General features: G+C 38.8%; 1 protein-coding gene across 1 annotated transcript in view; it reads left to right on the top strand.

The window, feature by feature from the left end:
• The first annotated feature begins 4,654 nt into the window (after window positions 1-4,654).
• MTA3 (metastasis associated 1 family member 3) overlaps window positions 4,655-20,842 on the top strand; it is a 132,093-nt gene continuing 115,905 nt past the window's right edge. The window contains exons 1-2 of the mRNA XM_026683387.2: window positions 4,655-4,914; window positions 13,765-13,832. Of these exons, the coding sequence (XP_026539172.1) occupies window positions 4,887-4,914; window positions 13,765-13,832 (96 nt within the window). The 5' untranslated portion in view covers window positions 4,655-4,886. The remainder of the gene's footprint in view (window positions 4,915-13,764; window positions 13,833-20,842) is intronic.

The raw sequence follows: 20,842 nt of genomic DNA, 5'->3' as shown, positions 1-20,842 counted from the left end.
TATTTCTTAAGTTACCCTAGTACTTTAGGAGGCAGAAAAGATAAATTAAAGCTACAGTGAAATATATAGAGAGGATATCTAATTTAACTTCCAGTGAAGGTAATTAAAATGAATATTTCATAGTTTATGGAACTGATTTTTTGACATTTTTGACATTTCAATAGTTTTTAGTTTCAAATTAAAAAGTGACCAATATTTGTGTTGACAATGTGCTACATTAGAACTTATAACAGCCACAAAATATTAGTTTGCAAGTATCGGAATTAACCAGACAAATCGCTCCACCAACTAAGAACGGCCATGCACCACCACCCACAGAATCGAGAAAGAGCTATCGATCTGTCAATCCTTTGTGTCCGGGCCGGGTGAGGTTTCCTGTGTTGAGTCAAATTAAGCCGCAGGCTCCACTAGTGATTCAATACTTGATACATGCTAATGTATATGTAATACTGTATATATGTAAGTATATATCTTATATACTTACAAAATTAGAATGGTTTCAACTGAAGTTGCTCACTAGATTGGCTTGCTTGTAGTCAACAATTCCTGTGCTTTCTTTAGAACCCATTCATAAAAATTAATGATAAAACAGATAAATAAGCAAACTGTTGATGTATTTTAATTATTTTTGTTTAATCATCATTACACAATTGCAGTTACAAGGATGTATCAGATATCTGAAAAATACCTTTACAAACCTGATAATGTGTATTGAGATATACTGTATATCCATAACACACATGCAACACACACACACACATACACACACACACACACAGAGCCAGCATTAAATAACAGGGAAGTTCTACTTTCTATCATAATGTACGAAGTGCGTGCAATGTTTGTCTTCCTGCATGAAAAGAACTCAAACCATATCTGCTGTAAGTGGTATCTATTGGAGGAATTATCTGAGTAGAATAAAATGGATAGATTTAGAAAAACAGATTTTGATGAACTCTGAACTCAGATCACGATATGAAATTCTGAGGCAAAAGTGTCCAAGAATGATGGGAAATCCTATGAAATGAGGTATTATAAGGTGATGTATTTCAACAAAAACAAAAATGGAGATTAAAATATGAAGACATGCAATTCCCTGAAATGTTACAATTAACAGGAGTCACCATAATTTTGATGGAATTATCCTTTATTGCGTTAATAGCTTAGAGGATCAGGGAAAACTGAACACGATGTATCTTGACCTCCACAAAACTGTCAGAAAGACAATCATATTAATAAATCTTAATAAAATCATAAAATATGGCCTGGGTGAAATAACTATTGAGATTGACCCATTATTAACTGACTTATCACTGACATATAACTTATTAACTGAGAATATACTTTGCCCGGTCTTTTTTTCCATGTTTTTCTTTATATAATAGCAATAGAAAGTAAGAAAGCAGAAGTCAGTGAATGTATATCAACAATGCTATACTTCTACTCTGCTTCCTGTGTTTGCATTCAAAGGAGTTTAGAATATAATAGATTACTGTACAACCTAATGTTCAATTCAGAGGTCAGCTCTGATTAACCCTGCTAATAATGTTACCAATACTGCTAAAAATGACAAGCGTCTCTCTCCTAATATTCAGTTGCTATTGAATTCTATAGTTAACTAAAGCTAAACATAGCTGGCAACTTCTCACAGCTAGCAATACTTGGGAGTTACTTCCTGATGTTTTTAGTTTCTTTTAAGACTCCATGTTTGTGCAGGCTTGATAGACGCCATGCTCTGTTGCTCTTACTTGATGATTCCTATTGAGATTCCCCTTTAGTGATCTTGAATCCCTCTGGAACATGCGTATCTTCAGCAGCCCATCTTTGCCAACTAGCTATTTTTCTTTCTTTATATCTAACTTCAATTCAACTTTCTTCTCAGCTTCTTAGACCATTTCAACTCCTCACACCTACCCTGCATGATTCTCTTTATGTTGTTTTCTTCCCCTAGACTCAGGGGATCAGCTACAAGTAGAGATTGTGTATTGGGATGGTCATTTAACAGATTGGCAGATGTTTACCTTTCCATTCTCCTTCACCTGAAGTGCTCGTTAATGATTCCACTTCAGCTGGAAGGGAATGTATTTATATATTTATTTGTATTCTGCCTTTATCATTTTTACAAATAACTCAAGGTGGTGAACATATCTAACACACCTTCCTCTTATTTTCCCACAACAACCAATAAGGTGGGTTGGGCTGGGACAGTGTGACTGGCTAGATTTCATGGTTAAGACAGGCATTGAACTCATGTTCTCTCACTTTCTAGCCTGGTGCCAAACTGGGTCTTTTTTTCCACTAAAACTAATTTTCCAATAAAAATGCTTTACCACTTATTTTCAGAGTAACTGTGCCCCAAGAATTAAATATTAATGAATTTCTTTATCAAAAGACTATATGCCCCCCAAAGCCCAAAGATTTCTCAGTTTACATTCTTAGAAATAAAACACCTTTTCTGCTCTGTATTATACCAAATTCTCCCATGTCCACAAGGGAAATATATCATAGTTTTCCAACATGACCCATAAAGTATAGTATTTCATTACATTTTCATTTCATATACTGATAGATGATAAAATATAAGCCAAATGTTATTTTTGTAAATACTTTTTCCAAATGGTAATCTCAATTTAGTTAAAGAAAACCCTGGTCCACTATCTCAAATTTTGTAAGTAAAGTATTGATTTGAAGGAAATATTTATTTGGTATTAACATAGGAATATCTCAGAGCCATAAGTCAAGTGAGGGATATTAATTTTAATAACATTAATTTTATCCTACAAACTTCAGGGAATTTTAACTTATTTGTACCCATCCATTCAATCTTTTCTAAAAGATTCAGCGTATTTATTTCCACATGTGGGGTATGTAAATTCCCAAATATTGAATATAGTCATAAAAACTACAAAGCCCAATTAAAAAAAAACTTTATTGATATTAGGACCTAATAGAAGTAAACAATATTTATTCCAATTAATCTTATCAGTAGAATACTTTCCAAAAAACATCTTTAAAAAATTATGCAGATAAGAATACTGCTCATAAATTACTAAAATATGATCAGCACATAAAATAATTTATATCTATTCTCTGCCAATGTAATACACTTAGTATTTAAAAACTGTCCTACAGTGGTGGTCAGAAGGTCAAATTAAATAGCAAAGATAAAAGCAGACATCCTTAATAAGTGCTACATTGTAGCTTAAGAGTCAGAAATCATTCAATTTGGCAGAAGTTTGCATATAACAAATCTCAATCCACTGAACAAAGTCCCATGGAAAGCCATATCTAATTATCACTTTTTAAAAAATTTAGTCAGAATAAAATCAAATCACTTTTTTGGCATCTAAAGATACTTATACAGATGAATCCACTCTTTCCTTGTTAACTCCAATACAGTATATCAATTAATAACATGCCTGATGGTTTTTGATAAACTCAGAAAGGGAGGCATGAATTGAATTATTATTATATATTAAATCTATATACCACTTGACTCCCAGCAATTCTGGGCAGTTTACAAATGATTGCAAACATGAAAAATATAAAAACCACAAAAACAAAAGGCCTGAGTAAAAAAGCCAGCTCTTCAGCTCTTCTTTGAATCATTCCACATAATGGGAGCCATTCCAAACTTGGACAGGCCTTGTTGCAAAGAATGCATTTTGAGATCCCAATCAATGGTATTGCTTAATTGAAAGAACTTGAAGTGTGCCAATCCTGCCAGATTGATTCTGCTGGGCAGATAAACAAGGTGAAATTTTCTGCAACTATCTAGCCAATATAGTAATAGTTATCTCATTATTGAACTTAATTAATGAAACAGAGCTGTAAGTAGCACAAAATTAAGATTTCCCCCATTTTAAAATCAACCTTATTTATAGTTGTGATGATGGCAGTTTACCCTCCTTAAAAGAGTCATTGTACACATAAAAAAATAGGACTGTATCTCTATCCTAGTCTTAATTCTTCCAGATTTGTTGGGAAATTGTTGGGAATCACATTAGGTCTGCTCTAACCTCAAGGTGGATTTAAAAAGATCAAAAACAGGGCCCTCAATTCAGTCTTTGGTCCTCTCCCTCTGGAATTTCACATCCTCCATAAGGAGCCTTGCCCCATATTTGCAAGCAAGAGACAGGGATGCAGACTATATATATAAAAACTGCTCGAGTTATTTCACAAAAACAGTTCAACTGTGACCTCTCCTATGTGCAACAGTAGTTCTGGAGCACGGAATAGGGAAAAACAATAAAAAGGTAAACTTTAGAGTAGGATGATTGATAGCCAACATGGATTTATGGCCGACTTTGCAACCCCAAAGCTCTTCTAGGCTTATAGTGCTCTTTCTAAAAATCCTTTTGCTTCTTAAGTCCCATTTTTCGTATCCTGACACCCCTGCCGATGCAGAAGGTACCTGTGAGCACACTTTCTAAGCAGGTCAAGCCCTGACTTGCCTGTGTGCTTGCTTGTGCACACAAAAACGCCCCCAGGAAGAGACTCTTATACACCCCCGACCCTATGGTGCCCAGAAGTGCTTCCTCCCCCTCTCTCACTTTCCCGAACACAGACCCACTGGGGCAAGCTTTTAACCCTTCCTCTCCCGAAGATAACGTTCGCCCACATCCAACAACCAGCTCTCTCTCTCTGCCCAGCGAGGCAGGCCCGGCCGCTTTGTTTTAACCCTTCGACTCCTGCGCTTTATTCGGATCCCCTCCCCCCAAGCGGGTTGGCCAGAAAAGCTGCAGAGCCGCCCGGCACCCTGATTTGCCCGGGGGCGAGTGGCGTAAAAAGTAGCAACAGCAGCGAGAGCGACTCAACGCTCCTCCCCTTCCCCAGCCCGGCGGCGGCGGCGGCGGCGGCAGCCACAGAACAAGGAGGGCGCAGACATGGCGGCTAATATGTACCGAGTGGGAGGTATGTGGGGGTCCTCGGCGGACGCGCCCCCGCCACTGGTTTGCATTCGCCAGAAGGGCCCTGGTTCCGAGCCGCGGTCGGTGGAGGGCGCGAAGGGACGGAGATATTTTTTTTTGGGGGAAGGGAACAGGAAGGAGGAGAGGAGCGTGCAGGTTGGAAGCCGAGCTTAGCCCAACACCCGCCTTCTTTCTCCTCCCCCCACCCGGGAGAACGAGCCCCGTGGTTCCTTCCAACGAGAAAACCAGGCGAGAGAGGCCGTCACCCACCGTGCCGGGGAGGTGATGGTGGTGATGAAGGGGGAAGGCGCGAAGCCCAAAGGACCCCCTCCGCCCGGGAATTGCAGTCGCTGAGCTAATGTTTGGGGGGGGGCGGCGGAGGCGGGAAGGGAAGGGAACCCGAGCATCCTAAGTGAGCTTCGGTTTGGAAACCTTTCCCTCCCTCCCTCAAGTGTGGGGACTCTCAGGCGTCCTCAGCGGCGAAGAAACGCTCTGCAAACGGGCAGGCGGCCTTCCCCAGTGGGTAACCTTCTGTCGTTGAAGGGCGATAATGCAGCAGGGCCCAGTGTTTTTTTGCAAGCGTGCTTGGGATGGCATCCCCTTTGCGCCTTGATTTGCTTGTCAGTCCCATTCTTCCAGAACGATGAAGCAGCTTAAGCGTTGGCCTAATAGTGCTAGGTAGACTAGGGTACAAGACTCCATTCAACTACAAAAAATGTGAAGTTATTTTGTACTGTTCCTTATCCTTTCGCCCCAGGCTGCTGCATAAAATTGGAGGGAAAAGGAATAACCAGTGTGCTGTCTTGAACTCCTGGATATAAGGAAAGGCAGGATATAAATATAATAAATATATAAAACAAGCATGCTAACAAATAGTTGCCCTGTGGTAAGGTGGGTGGCCAATACATTTTATTTTATAAATAAATAAATAGAGGGCATTAGCATTAAAATTCTAACAAGAACATCCATCAGCAACAGCTGAAGAAATGGCGTATAAAAGTTATCAACACAGTGGAATTCTTTAAAAAAACAACTATCTACCATTCACTAAGTGACACTAGTTTTTAGCTCTTTCATACAGAGCATGATTAATCTATGAAATCTGCTATCCAGAAAACTGAGATGGGCTCCATGGAAGATAAGTGTGACAAAATGCTTGTCTCTGTAGTTTCTGGCTAATGTCTAGCATGCTGTAGTTGGAAATAGGATGAACTTCTAAACATCCATTGGTGCGTGAGTTGTAAAAAATAATAATTTAAAAGGCTACTAAGCAATCATACTTGCGAGCTGCCATAGAAATAATTCAGATCTCATCTTGCTTGAAACCAGCTGGGTGACTTCAGGTTACTTGCTTTCTCTCTGCCCACATCAGCCTCAGCAGGCAAATTGGTTGGTTAATTTTATTTTTTATTTTATTAAATTTATTGGCTGGTCATCTCACTGTAAGATTGCCTGTTGCAATGGATGAACCAATGGATCAACCATCAGTTGACTTGAAAAAAGCAGACCTTGTGGGAAAATCCTTTTTGGGAAAAATACTTGGAAGAAAAATGTTTTCTTTCCCTTATCTGATCTATTACAACTTGAAGCCATCCAATCAAGAATCAATAAAATCTTACTGTGAGTGCCTAACTCTAGTCCAGATGCTGTTCTTCACCTTGAAGTAGAATACCTTTCTATAGCAGCTTTTTAAAGAATCAGATGCCTTAAATGGATAAATCAAAGTTTCTGGAGTGAGTCATTAGTTCAGCTTATTTTTGCTAATAAATGCGTTTCCTCTTAGAAAGATTGTACAGATCTTTCTTCCTATGGGCTCTCCATGCCATTTCTAATACCATTTTGCCCTAACAAGGATGGTCTGGATTTTCAAAATGATACATTCAGAATTTCTCTGTACTGTTTCAGGGCCTTTTTCATAGCTATTTCTGATCCTGAAATACTTCTGCAGTAGATATATTCCATATACTAATGGAACATACTAATGGGGCTCAGTGCCTACCATCTCCTAAGATGGAGAGTTTATGGACTGTTTGTGTATTTTCTTAGAGGTCATTTGAGTAATACATGTTTTACTTATTTGTTTCCTTTATTCCTTTTTTTACCTGAAACATACTTTTTCACCTGCTGTTTTGGTTGGTCAAAAATGAAAGTTGTTAATTTCTTACTGGTATGTTCTTCAGTGAAGATGTCAAGAATTGGAGTAAAGTTACACTGAAGTAATGTTGACTTTAGGAGATGGTAAACCTCGTCCTTATTCTAGTTAGATGTATATGATTATTCTAATGGCTTATTAGATTATTATCGCCACTCTGTTTAAAGACATTCTTTTTGGTCCCTAAACCCAGCAAATATTTCCTCCATGGAAATGAAAACTTGAATATGAAATAATGTATGAAATAATATGTATCATGAGAAGGCCTTTTCTGATCATAGCTGTTTTGCAATTGTGTGGAGAAATGTTACATTTTATGACTATAATATAAACCCAAGTTCTTGTAAGTATTAGCTGGAGAATGAGTTACATAGCTATATGAACAAATTGGGACAATATAAATTAAAAAAATTGAAAGAAATGTCCCTCGCCCTAATATTTCTAATGCAAAAAAGGAAAGGTGGCTCTTTTCTGGTCTTGCTGTATGTGCTGGATGTTTGGTTTGTTTACTAAAAAAAAAGTCTGTTGAGAGAAACATGCCATCCATCTTCACCTACAAGGCAAAGAGAAATAGATCCATCTGTCCAGGCCATAGCTACATTCTTTATTTATTTATTTTATTTATTTATTTGATTTGCCAATTGTTTACAAGATAATAAGTATAAGTGTATACATAGTTGTGAATACATGAAATGGGTACATATAAGAAAAATAAAAGAAGAATAAGAGAAACAATAGGACAGGGACGGTAGGCACGTTGGTGCGCTTATGCACGCCCCCTACAGACCTCTTAGGAAAGGGGTGAGGTCAATAGTAGTCTAAGGTTAAAGTTTTTGGGGTTTGGGGAAGAAACTACAGAGTCGGGTAGAGTATTCCAGACATTGACCACTCTATTGCTGAAGTCGTATTTCCTGATGCTAGAAAGTAGTAGTAGATTGGAACAAAGGCAATAATGGAGAAGTGAATGAAAGAACCGTCTGTTGAGGAAACAAGCAATGGAGGAGTACAGAAAAGCTATATTTTGATTCTTGAATTGGGGGTTGGAGAAAACAACCTTGTAGATCCAGTAGTCAGGGATTCCTGTTTTCTTACTCAAGGCACATATTAAGGATCAGGACAAAAGTACCAGAATTTAGCAACACTGCCATATGGTCTGAGACCCTTCAGTCTGTGACTCTTCCTTGTGGGGGAATGCTATGGGTACTTTTGATGACACCCCTCCCCCCATCTATTTAAATGTTCCATTAAGGAATCTCCAGTACAATTTGTGGTATTTCATCTCAAGCACACATTTAGCATATTCTGCTGTTCATGGCAATTAGACATATTTGTTCCCAAAATTAAAAAGAAAAGAAGTAGCAGCACAAGCATCCATGATGCCAAATCTGGCCAGAGGTGTGTCAGGCTTTGGTGATGAGTCTGACATGGGATTACTGTAACTCCTTTTATGGTTATATGCAGACTAGCTCAAGACCAACAGGTTCTTCTTGCTTTTAGTAAAATTTATTGGAATAACATGCTGATTGGCTTTCCTTATAACATCATGGAGCCAATAAACACACTAATCTGACAATTGCCTTTTACCTGTTGTGGAACAGCATTTGAAATGTACAGCTGAGATGAAAAAAAGGGGGGAGTCATTAACTTCAAATATTCTCCAGATGTGTTACAATTTCAATGGTTCCTGCCTATATGACCAGTGACAAAAAAAATTGTAGGAATTGTAATCTAAAATTCTGGAAGGTATAAAATTACACTAAATAAATATGCTAAATTTCCAGTGTCTATCTTAACCATCAATGAGAACTTCAGAATAATTCATAATTGCATTTGAAGCTAGAGATGTGTAACATAGAGAAACAAAAGAAAAGTATATCAATTTAACTTATATTCACCAGTTTTCTTTGATCGGGGTTTTTTCTCCTCTCCCCTAATTCTCCCTTTTTGACTTGATGGACTCTATAGGCTGCCCAGTCATTTTTTTGTTTACAAAACTCGTAATATAGATTTATAAATAAATAAATAAATAAAAATATTTGTTGTATATAGGAAAGTTTCATTGTTATTTTAATTCCTCAGGGAAATTTTACTAGCTGTAATATAATGTATGATAATATGATCCTCCCAACCATAGTTTTACGTGTCTTTTTTCACCCCACCTTCCAAGGTGATACAGTTTTGTGATTGAACAGTTCGCACGTGTGGAGATTATGTTGTGGGCAATTAATATATCTCTGAAGTGTTTGGCATGCTGCTAAGTGTCCATGCACATGCTTCAGTATTTGCCCAGTTTATTAACACTTCCTCTGCTGTTGCTCTGGTTCTTTTCAACAACTTTCTAATAAAACCAAGCATGTTTCACCAGATACTGTGTTTTGCTCATCATCACTTTATCCACTGAGTATTAATTTATTTCTAATACCACTGAGTATTAATTTAATATTTTACTCTGACCTCTGCCCAAAATGCCAGCATTCTTTCTTTTTATATGTTGTATTTCTGCACATCTTCATAAAATTCATTTATATGTTCTAGTACAGTCTTTTAATCAGACTGTATTACATCTAATAGCAGACACGATTGAATGTTTGATTGTTTCCTAATGGAAATAATGCCCTGCTTTATGAAAATCAGAAGAAAGGATTTGGAAATAAAAGTTTTAGTATTGATGGTAAAAATTAATTAAGTTCAGGACTTAATTTTTTATATATTTACATTACATTATTTACATTAGCTTAGAATTTCAGCTTGGATCAAAAAGGCTTTGGTGAAAAGATGTGCAGTTACAAGATATTTTATATAGCAATAAGTGCCCTTATTTCAGAATGTCAAAAAACTGAGTTTGTTACAGTAGAATAATATGGTCAATTTAACTTTGCCTTATCTTAGTTTTAGATGAATTAGTGGCTTTTAATAATTCCTTCTCTCCTGAATTCTAACTGAATTCAGTTTAGAATGGACTGAAGCAAAGTCATTTATACATATCCACATGAAATACAAGTATTTTGTTGCCTTCTCTTAATACAGGAAACCAGTATACTATTTTGCTTTCTCCTGAAAGCTGTGAGAAGGATGTTGTAAGATTTTTCTCAATCCTGGAAAATAAATGCTTTTGTTTTTCATCTTAAGGAGCTTTTTACTTTTTATCTTTTGATGTACAAGGAGACCTGCAATCATGCCTCAAGCTTCTTTAAGGTGTGGGAGAATGGAAAGGAGGAGGTAGTATGGCTACTTAATACTTGCTGTTAGATTATTGCTTTGGGCAATTGAATAATTGTACCTTTTGTAACGTCAGTTGGAACAAGGAATTAGAATCATTACTTGGCCAAATTTTGAACAATGCATATTAGCTTGTAGCCTATATTGGTGCCCAAAAACGTTCTTTTGCTTTCTATTTGTAAAAGTGTGTTGTTTAACTGGTCCAATATGTAGTTCCCTGCTGTTTAATGGGGACGTACAAATCATTTCAAGACATTTTGTGTGTAAAATTTCATAAAATGGAACTGTTACTTTGAATGTGTAGTGGAATTCTCAGCATTTTATCTAGAGTTTGGAATAGCTCTGAAATGAATTGAAATCTCCAAAATACATAAAGTAGTGGATTCATATTCAGAATTAGACATGTCTTCAAACTTCATGTATACAACTTTTCTAAATGAAGTGTTTTGCATGCTCTCACTTTGTTTTTCACATTGGCTATATCATCAAAGGGATGCGGTTTAAGAAATGAAGTGAAATTATAATTGTAACCCTTTGTGCCACTTACTAGCAAGTAAGGACATTGTACTTAAGAGAACATGTGGAACAGGAGTCTTTCCTACATTTGTGGGCATATTTGGAATATTGAATCCATGTTATGATATTTCACCCAGTAACCACCTAGAATTATTTTGTTGATTGTGATAGCATACAAACTGATAAATGAAATGAAATTAAAAAACTATATACACCAAAAGGCAAAATGATGAGGTTGCTGCACACTACACTAAGTACCTTCTCAGGATACACTACCCATACACTCGGCTGTGATTTTTATGGTAGTTGGACGCAGTTCTGAACAGAATTGGACTGCAGTTAACCACTGTTTTATTTATATTAATGCCCCTGCAGTCTGTAGGGAATACAATAACGTGAAAAATGCTGTGTATATCTATGTATATACTCAGTATACTCGGTAACATATCTAACATTCTAGATTCCCACTATCTTAAGATTAAATAAAAATAAGTGAGTATAAACGTAGTTGGTGCCAAAAATTTGCAGGCATGTTGAAGATCAGGATGTCTTGTAGTGCCATCCTAAGAAACAGCTGTATCATAAAGCGTACTTTAAAGCTCTCCTGAAAATGCAGAATTGGTAGAGGTGAAAAATGACGATAATCATTCAGATATCAGTTTGGCTTCACAGTCAAATCCATGTTGGCCTTCTTACCTTCCTCCCTCCCTCCATATATTTTCATCAACTACTGCATGGTTAATTAACATGCAAATGTTTGGTAAAGAACTGCAAATGACTAATAATACCTTAGAAGAGGCAGTCCCATATTCCATATGAATGGCATGCCTCTTCTATTTATTAAACATATTTATATGGCTGCCCAACTCACAGGTGATTCTGGGCATCTTACAACATTAAAAACCACAACATAAAAACCGTAGGGTGGAAAAGAGTGGTTGGGTTAGTTTCTGGCCTACTACATCCATATTTGTTGTTCTGGAAGCTGACCCTTTGTTTCCTTCTCCCAACTTACTTTCCCTCCTTCATGTTCAGACAGGTTTGTTGTATTGGCAACAATTTGCAACTTGAAAATTTATTAGTACAATAATGTTCATACTGAACAAAAATATAATTGTACATTGAAAGAAAGACGTTTTGTTCCAGAGAGCTTGATTGGATGCATTGGCATCATGGGTACAGTGCTGCAGGTTTTTTGTTTTTTTTTACTAATATATTGTGGATGCAGTTCCATACAAAGAAAATTCCCTTGAAGTTTTGGGAACTTATTTGTGAGCAAGTATGTTTGAAATTGAAATGCATCCTGATTTTCTTAAGCTTTTAAAGGTCCATTGCACATTAATGATTAACTTTTATTGATTACTCTGGATAGACAACTACATAGTGGCCTACAAATTTCTTTTCGCTTCCAAACCTATTAGAAGTAGTCCCATAGAACTTTCCCTAGAAACTATCATTATTTCAATTTCCCAAAGTTAGTGATTTTTTTCATATAAATTGGATTGAAATTTACAATTGATCTACAACCCTTCCACAGTCTGAGAGGGTTATAGAACAAAACTTCTAAGAATCCCTGGCTGGGATTACTCTGACATAGATTATGAATTTTCCATTCATGAGTGTAGCTCTCATAAAGGATCACAAGCATTTCTTAACATCTTCCTTATTGTTACTTTGCTTCTTTAAACTTTTTCCTCAAGACTAATAAATGCCAGCTGTAGCAGAGCTGTTTTAAGGAGCTGTAGAGAAGTGATGTGTTCCTCACTTCAAAGTACCGTATCTCATTTCTTTTGAATTTAAGCACTGTCCAGCCCTAAAATTTAATTTGAAGATTAAAGGGGGGAGGGGTACATAAAATTGGCCTTTACATTCTTAATCTTGACATATAAAGGATAGAAGAGAATTACTATCTTTTGCTATAGAAAAACAAATCAATTGTGAAATTGAAAAGAAGCAGATTTTGACAAAATTTTGGTAGAATCTTTCCAAGGATAATCGATAATAGAACTGACTGGATTGGGTGGTTCTCCTTTGCTACATTTATTTAAGGAAGCAATTATTAAAGCAGGGACTAGATAGGCATTTATCAACTATCTTATAGTCACAAGATTCTTGCACGTATATTATTGAGGTAGAATGGATTGTCTCCAAGATACTTTTCAACTCTGTGGTTCTTTATAGTATATGTTACTCAGAAAAAAAGCCTTATTATTGGATTGGATTAATTATCCACCATATTATGGAGTGAAAAGCTATAGTCTTGATGGTTTCTGAAGCTCTTGCAAACATATACTTAATTATTAAAATAAAGCCCCGCATAATTCACATTGATGTAAAGAAAGATTTCTTAAGCAACAATCATTTGGATTTTAAAAGAGTGAGTATACAATTAACCCTTAATTTAACATGTTTTGTTTTAACAAATTTCAGATGCAAGCAGTGGACAAAGTGTATACTTTTGTCCATGCATAAAATATTACTTGGCATTTTACACATGTGTAAAATATATGTCAGTAAAACATTGCACTCCTGTTTTATGCATATATACATACATAAAATCTCATTTTCCTTTAGCAGATAGCTCTTCTTCCAATAAATGGTTAAATAATGGTTTATCCTACAGTGAAAATTTATTGTACTAATGTTTGAAACACTACTGAAGAATCTATGTTTTGGAAGGCTAATATATTAGAGATATTAACATGAAAGTCAATTTTGTGCTATCTATTTTTTTTATGAACCTTTAACTTTATAAGTTGGTTAGAAATTGCCATTTTCCTTGGTTAGGCCTGGGAGGTAAGAAGATAATTTATTTATAAACTATAAATTTTTTGAAATAAAATAAGACTCCATGTTTTCATTGTAGAAATAAGTGCTTGAACTTTATCATGGATCATCTGTTTTTTTTATTTTGTTGTAAGGCTGCTTTTTTGAGGAACTTCAAATTTATTTCTCTTTTTTTTACAGATTATGTTTATTTTGAAAATTCTTCAAGCAATCCATATCTTATCAGGCGAATAGAAGAACTTAACAAGGTATATGATGTTTAGGAATTTCAAAAATAAACTAGCTTATTGTTTGAGAGGCAGTGTCTTCTTAGTTGCTCTCAAACTAAGAACGGATTTCCTTACAAAATGTATTGTGTTTGATCATCCTGTCTAGCAAAGAATTAAGGAATGTCTTTTCTGCTATCACTTTTTAAGAGAAATACTTCAGGATTTTTTTCCTATTTATAATTTTAACTATATTTTATGAATTATTTTCTGCTTATATATTTATTGTATAGTTTATAGTTGTAAATATATAAGAGGATATAAATCAGATAAGGAATATTAAATAATATGGAGAATATTATTAACTCTATTGTACATAAACTTGTGACTGCTATGGTGTAGGCAAGCTAGAAAGTTGTTCCAAATGAAATCTAGTTGCAGAATTAATGTGTGAGAACCAGTGAAAGGCAGTAATCATGATAAGAGGTGTTGGGGCAAATTAAGGCAAGGAAAAAGGGAAATCAATCACCAAGATCACAAAGTAGTTCAAGGAAAATGATTGCTGCTGTAACCAAAACTGATCGAGTTTTACTCATTGGTAATGTCTGGAAAAACCACACCCACTGGTGTAGAATAACTCTTAAAACTACATGTAGTCCTTGAATTATGACAGTCATTGGGACCAGAATGCAGTAATTCTGTTACTGAGTTCCACTGGCTTTAAAGTTTGTCACACACGCAATATAGTACTGAGGTGAAATTAATAATAAATTATTCTAAGATCAAGATTCTCATTTTCTCCAAAAGCCTTAAATAGAGATGGTGAAACTCAGAGGGGCAGTCAATTGAGGAGGTTAAGATTTTTAAATAAAACATTTTGGGATAGTTTCTCAAGCTTTAGGAAGCAGAATTACCCACCTGGATTAGGTATCTCTTAATGCACAGAGATCTGCGTCAGCTATTGAAACTTATTTTGTCAGAGGAGCACAGTCTGTTACAATTAAAACTGTTTGCAGCCAGAGTCTGAACACAACTGCTATAAGAGGCTGAGTTAGGAGTATATAACAGTAAGATTGTCTTAGAAAGAATTCAAACAAAATTTTTGAGAAGTGTCCTTCAGATTACCCAAAGGTAGCACTTTTCAAAGGAGTATTTTCAGGAGTAAACCTGAATCTAGTTTCTGGATAAATATCTTTACCTACTGGCTAATATTATACCACAATCCCGGTGAATTGACTAATATTGGTAGACAACTTCAATTTTTCTTGGGAAGCAGTTATCCCAAATTTCCAGTGATGTGACCTTCATATCAAGCTAGATCAGTTAAGGCAAAAGAGCTTAGACATAGAAGGCCAAACAGGACTTGCTGCTTTCTCTTATAACGTAATTGTTAAATTTTACTTCCAGTGTCAACTTTATAGTTACATCAGATTACAATCCCCAAATTCAAGGAAACTTTAGCTTGATTTAATGTTTTCCCCACATGTTTTGGAAAATCTCTTGTGAAACTTGAGACTGCCTCTGTAACTCTGGTGGTACGTACATAAGAACAAAGTGACATTATAGTGACATTCCCCATTAGTTGATTATGCCTTTTACTTTTAACTTTCCAGAGCACTCCAATAATTTTTATTTACATTATTTGGATATGTCTGTCTTTCCAAAAATAAGAAACTTTTGATACATCATGTGTAAGCTTCATCCACAAATGGTTGCCTGTAATCACTAATGTTAGTAGTTAATTTTCCTTTGTTTTACTGAATATGTTTTTAATGGTCAGTGAACAAAATAAAGTTTCTCTCTGTTACAAATTAAAGGGAATGGGCTTGCATGAAACTCTTTAACTAATGATTTTGTCAAAAATAATTACTTCTGTATGAATTTTCAGCCAATAATATTTCCTACATCAGGGGTCCCCAACCACCGGTCCACGGAACAAGTCCTACCGGGCCGCTGGTTTGCTGGGCGCCGCCATCTTTTTTTGATGAAAAAGTGCTTCCGGTGAGCTTTTCCGGGTAGAAAGCTCACCGGAAGCACTTTTTCATCAAAAAAAGATGGCGGCGCCCAGCTGATGCCGGTACCGGGCCGCGGCGCCCAGCTGATGCCGGTACCGGGCCGCGGCATAAAAAAGGTTGGGGATCACTGTCCTACATGATAAAATACCATTGATTAAAAATGTGTTTGTCTTTTGTACTTTAAATATGACAGGATGCAGACACAATTGAATTAATGTATAGTTTACATAATTAATGTATAGGAATACAATAATTTATAGGAACTGGAAAATATGGATACAAATATTTTTCAATTTCCTCAAAAACATTTGGCCAAGATAAATAATCAAATGGGCATTTCAACCAGAGATAGTAACACATAGTGATTTAATTAATTCCTCTAACACAGAAAATATTTGATTAAGATAATGTAATTTTAAACATCCTTTGTAAATCAAATTCATAAGTCAGACAAACTGCACAGTTGTATGTTGTTTGCAAATATAAAGACATATTGGTCTTATGATTACATTAATTGTACCAATGGATAGATTTTGAGTTACTGTTAAAAGCAATGAAAGAATGGGATTTGGACTTTCTGTCTTGAACTTAAAATATTTGAAACTTTTTCCAGTCACAGGAATATACAAAGCGTTTTGCACTTTTCAAATACAGTGGCAAATAACACTGAACAAAACTCAGACATTTGAGGTTAGATTGTTTGAACAAGTGCTGTAGTTGGAATTTTGCATTGAGGCTTGCCATGGGGAAGAGAGAGAAAGAGAGAGGTCCTGAAAACCATCACCACTGTTAAGACTCCTTACAACTTGCCTACTGAGCAAATAGATCAGCAGATGCTGCTGCTAATATGGCTCTGCACTACATCTACAACATCTTGAATCTCCAAAGACCTATGCAAGGGCACTCTTCGTAGACTTCAACTCAGCATTCAATACCATCATTCCAGATATTCTTCTAACTAAACTAAATCAGCTAGCTGTGCCTGACCACATGGATGGATCATAAGCTTTCTAACAGATAGAAAACAGCAGCTAAAGCTAGGCAAAAATCACATCAGATATCTGTACAATTAGCACAGTTTCCCCGGGGGGGGGGCTGTGTGGTCTCTTCACTTCTCTCTTTATAGCAATGACTGTATCTCAACAGATCCCTCTGTTAACGTACTGAAGTTTGCAGATGGTACAATAGTGATTGGTCTCATTCTCATCAATGCTGCTACGAGAGTCCAGGAATAGGAATGAGTTAAGGTCCTCCATCTGATGTCATCAAACTGAGTCTGCCACTATAAAAACGCCAGCCCCTGGCTGGCCCGCCCATCTTTTGGCTCAGCTTCTTGTCTAAGAGTTAGTCTCTGGAAGGATTGCTTTAACAGCTGAGAGAAAGTTTGAAAAGTAAAATACCAGCATAGGAGTTGCTGCAAAGAGATCGGGGATCCGTTCTCCTGCAGCGTCGAGGCTTCGGCGCTGCCTCATGAAGGGCTGCAGACCCAGAGAGCCTTCTTAAAAGCCTTCCACGCAGCTCCAGCGATCACACAGATCACCGCTGCAGCCGCCACCCAAACCGCTCCACAGCTGGCTTCGGAGCTTCATTCTACCGCTTCTCAGCTGTTTCGCTGCAATTTGATCGCTCGGGGCCTGGTAAGAGCCTATTGAGTGAAGGAGGTAACGAAGCCATTCCGAAGTTCCTCCACGTGGCTGGTGGCCATTTTGAATCGACTGGCGGCTATTTTGTTGGGGGGAAACGCTTTCTCAGGGCCTCACAATTTTTAACTTGCTTGGCTCATTGCATTCAGCAGCACCTCACAGGGGAAGCTTGCAGCACCCTTGGTCTGTGCTGTTTGCAATATGGAAAGGGAAGTGCCCCAGCCTACTACCAAAGAATTGGAACAGCCCCAAGAGGCACTAGCCCCTTCGAGAAAGAGAAAAAGACAGAGAGCTCCTTCTACCAACAGAGAAGTTGCTGCAAAGATCAAAGCCAGAGCCCTAGCTCCCCGAAAGTGTTCAAAAGCTGAGCATAGGGCTGAGAGGAGAAGGCATGTTGCCCTTGAAAAACAGTTTGAGAAAAGGTTAGCACAAATGCAAGGCCAGATCAATCAAGTTGCTCACTCTGGGGAGGTGCATATTAGCCCTGAGATTCCTTCTAAGGGAGGGGAATCTGCTTCCAGTCACATGTTAGCATGGTTCCCCTGAGAGAATGGAGGAAGAACAATTTCCCCAGGATTTAAGCTGGTCAGGGCCTTCCTTTACACAGGCTACATGGGGACCTGGCCCTTCCTTCCTGGGTGGTCAAGGGGTTCTGGGTGGATTCAGGCCTAGGCCTGAAGCAACATACACCCCCACTGCTGCAGGCCTGTGCTTGGAGGAGAACAGGCCTGAAGATCTCAGGGAAGTGGTCACAGTAGCTATTAGACAGGGCCTAGCAGAAGGATACAAACATTTCCTTCATCCTCAAGGAGGGGACCCAGCCTTGGTAACCCATGGGTTTCCACAAGGGATCCCCCAGTATCAAAAGGGTGTGCCTAGACATTGCTTCTCCTCTCAGCCCACCCACTCGGAGTGGAGGGAGGAAAAGGAGGATACTTATTCCAAATCCTCTGACCATAGCCATTCTGGTCACTCGGAAGTAGAGGAAGGGGAGCTTATAGATCCTAATATGTCTGAGGAGGAGGACCTCAGAATTGATCAGCCTCCTGTTGCGGGAGTGTTTAAATCTTCATTATTCAAGCCCTTGTTACCCAAGGCCTTGGTCACTGTGCAACTCACTCCTGAGGAGGTGGCCCCTGAACCACAAACATCCATTTCTGCCCACTCCAATTCCTGGTTTTCCAAGCCAGTGGTGCAGACGGAGGTTCTCACCTTCCCCTTTCTCTTTCTTGATTTAGTAAAGGAACAATGCACTCCGCAGGGGCGGGACCTCGCCCGTCTGCTCATGACAGATGATTCTACAATGTAGAATGTCCCTGGCCAATGCCCTGTTGTGCCATCGGTAGATGCTCCAGTGGTGGCTTCATTCTCCTCTGGTAGCAGACAGACATGATATTCTTCCGATTAAAATCGGAATTCCGATTTTTTTGGGAATCGCCGTGAGCGGAGCCCGGGCGGGCGGGCGGTGCGTGCGGTGGCCGGTGCGAGCGGAGCCCGGGCGGGCGGTGCGAGTGGAGCCCGGGCGGGCGGGCGGTGCGAGCGGCGGGCGGTGCGAGCGGAGGCCGCTGAGCGGCAGGAAAAGGGAGCTGGGCAGCGATTTCTTGGCGCGCGGTGGGGGGTCTCTTTTGGCCGGCCCCGATTTTTTTTTTCAGAGGGGAATATCATGCCTGTAGCAGAGGACAGGCGATCCGAGCAAACTGAAACGCACGTACCAGGCTGCAGCTTGGGCAATTAGAGCATCCACAGCAGCCTCGTTTTTTATGAGATCCTCTTTGTGCTGGCTCCACCAGCTTCAGGAAAGGCTTCCAACCACCAACTTCAGGGCACACCAGGACATCAACAAAATAATCGCAGCAGCAGTGTTTACAGCAGACACCACCCTGAACTCGGCCAAATTCGCTTCCAGGGCCATGGCTTCTTCTGTGACGGCCAGATGACTGATTTGGCTGCGCAACTGGCAGTCCAACTCTCGCCGAAAATGGAAGTTGGCATCGGCTCCATGTGCAGGTGAGAAGCTGTTTGGTGACGCCCTTGACCCTTATTTGACGGAAACCAAGGACAAGAGGAAGGTTCTCTCCTTGGCGGGGAAGAAGTCCCAAGTATTGTTCTGGGCCTTAACTATTGCCCCTCGTCCTTCAGATCCGATACCAGCCCTCGATTCTCCAGAGGTCCTTCCCTGCTCATCAGGAACAGCGGCCTGACACTTTTGGCAGGCAGCAACAGGCCTCTGGTAAACAGCCCTTTTGAGGGGGAGGAGGTCGTTCGTTTAGACACTCAAAGTGAATGCATCTCCCCCCATTGGAAGGCCGTTTGGCTTTCTTCACCTCCAGATGGGAGGAATCTACATCTGACGCCTGGGTTCATGAGACGGTGAGGTACAGCCTCCAACTGGAGTTTCTCTCCCCACCTCCACAATGGTTTGTCCACTGCTCCACGTCAAGGGACAGCTCTAGACCGGCTCTTATGGAACTGCCACCCAACTTCTGGTCGACATACGAGCTATTCAACTGGTTCCTGAGGATCAACGAGGGCAAGGCTTCTATTCTCACCTCTTCGTGATTCCAAAGGCATCTGGGGGGTGGCGAGCTATATTGGATCTGAAATTATTAAACAAATATATCCCATACAGGTTTAAGATGCAGACTTTGCATTCTATCCTTGAGAGCGTTCGAGAGGGTGACCTCCTCTCCTCTATAGACCTCATAGAGGCTTACCTCCATATCCTTATTTGGCCCCATCACCGCCAGTTTCTACGTTTTTGTTATCAGAACGCCCAATACCAGTACCAGGCTCAACCCTTTGGTCTCTCATTGGCTTCATGGGTCTTCACGAAGGTCTTGGCAGCCTTGGCAGCTTTGCTTCTCACCATTCCAGTGAAGGTCCTATGCTACCTGGACGACATTCTCATCCTGTCGCAGTTGCTCCACTTGGCCCATCGCGACCTTCACATCACATCGCAGACTCTACGAGACCACGGGTTTTCAATCAACATCAGGAAAAGTCACCTTTCCCCGACATCCAGGTTGTTCCACCTTGGGGCGATTATAGATACATCACTCAGCGAAGGAGAGAGAAAAGGGAAAGGATTTGGTTTTTTTTCTTCTCTCCTTTTCCCTATACGGACAGCTAAGAGATCTAAATAAGAAATTGAAAAAAAAAAATCCACTTTGACATAAATAGGCATTTAAGCTGAAAATAAAATGTCAAAGGGATAATAAAGATTTCTGGATACTTAAAACCTTTTAAAAGCAGGAAAGGAGAGAAAAAGAATAAAAGGGCAGGATCTGGAAAAAAGGGAGGAGACTGCCTGGAATTAAAAGGAATTTACAGTAAAACCTCAACAAGACTTCTAAAAGATACATTTTAACTCAAACTTGGCTACAAAATAGTAGAA

The sequence above is a fragment of the Notechis scutatus genome, chromosome 1 (genome assembly GCF_049901735.1).
Source record: "Notechis scutatus isolate UNSWTSFEM ecotype Mainland chromosome 1, rNotScu1.2, whole genome shotgun sequence".
NCBI lineage: Eukaryota > Metazoa > Chordata > Lepidosauria > Squamata > Elapidae > Notechis > Notechis scutatus.
Note: the sequence above shows the minus strand (reverse complement) of the source record. Positions and strands in the feature narration are given on the sequence as shown.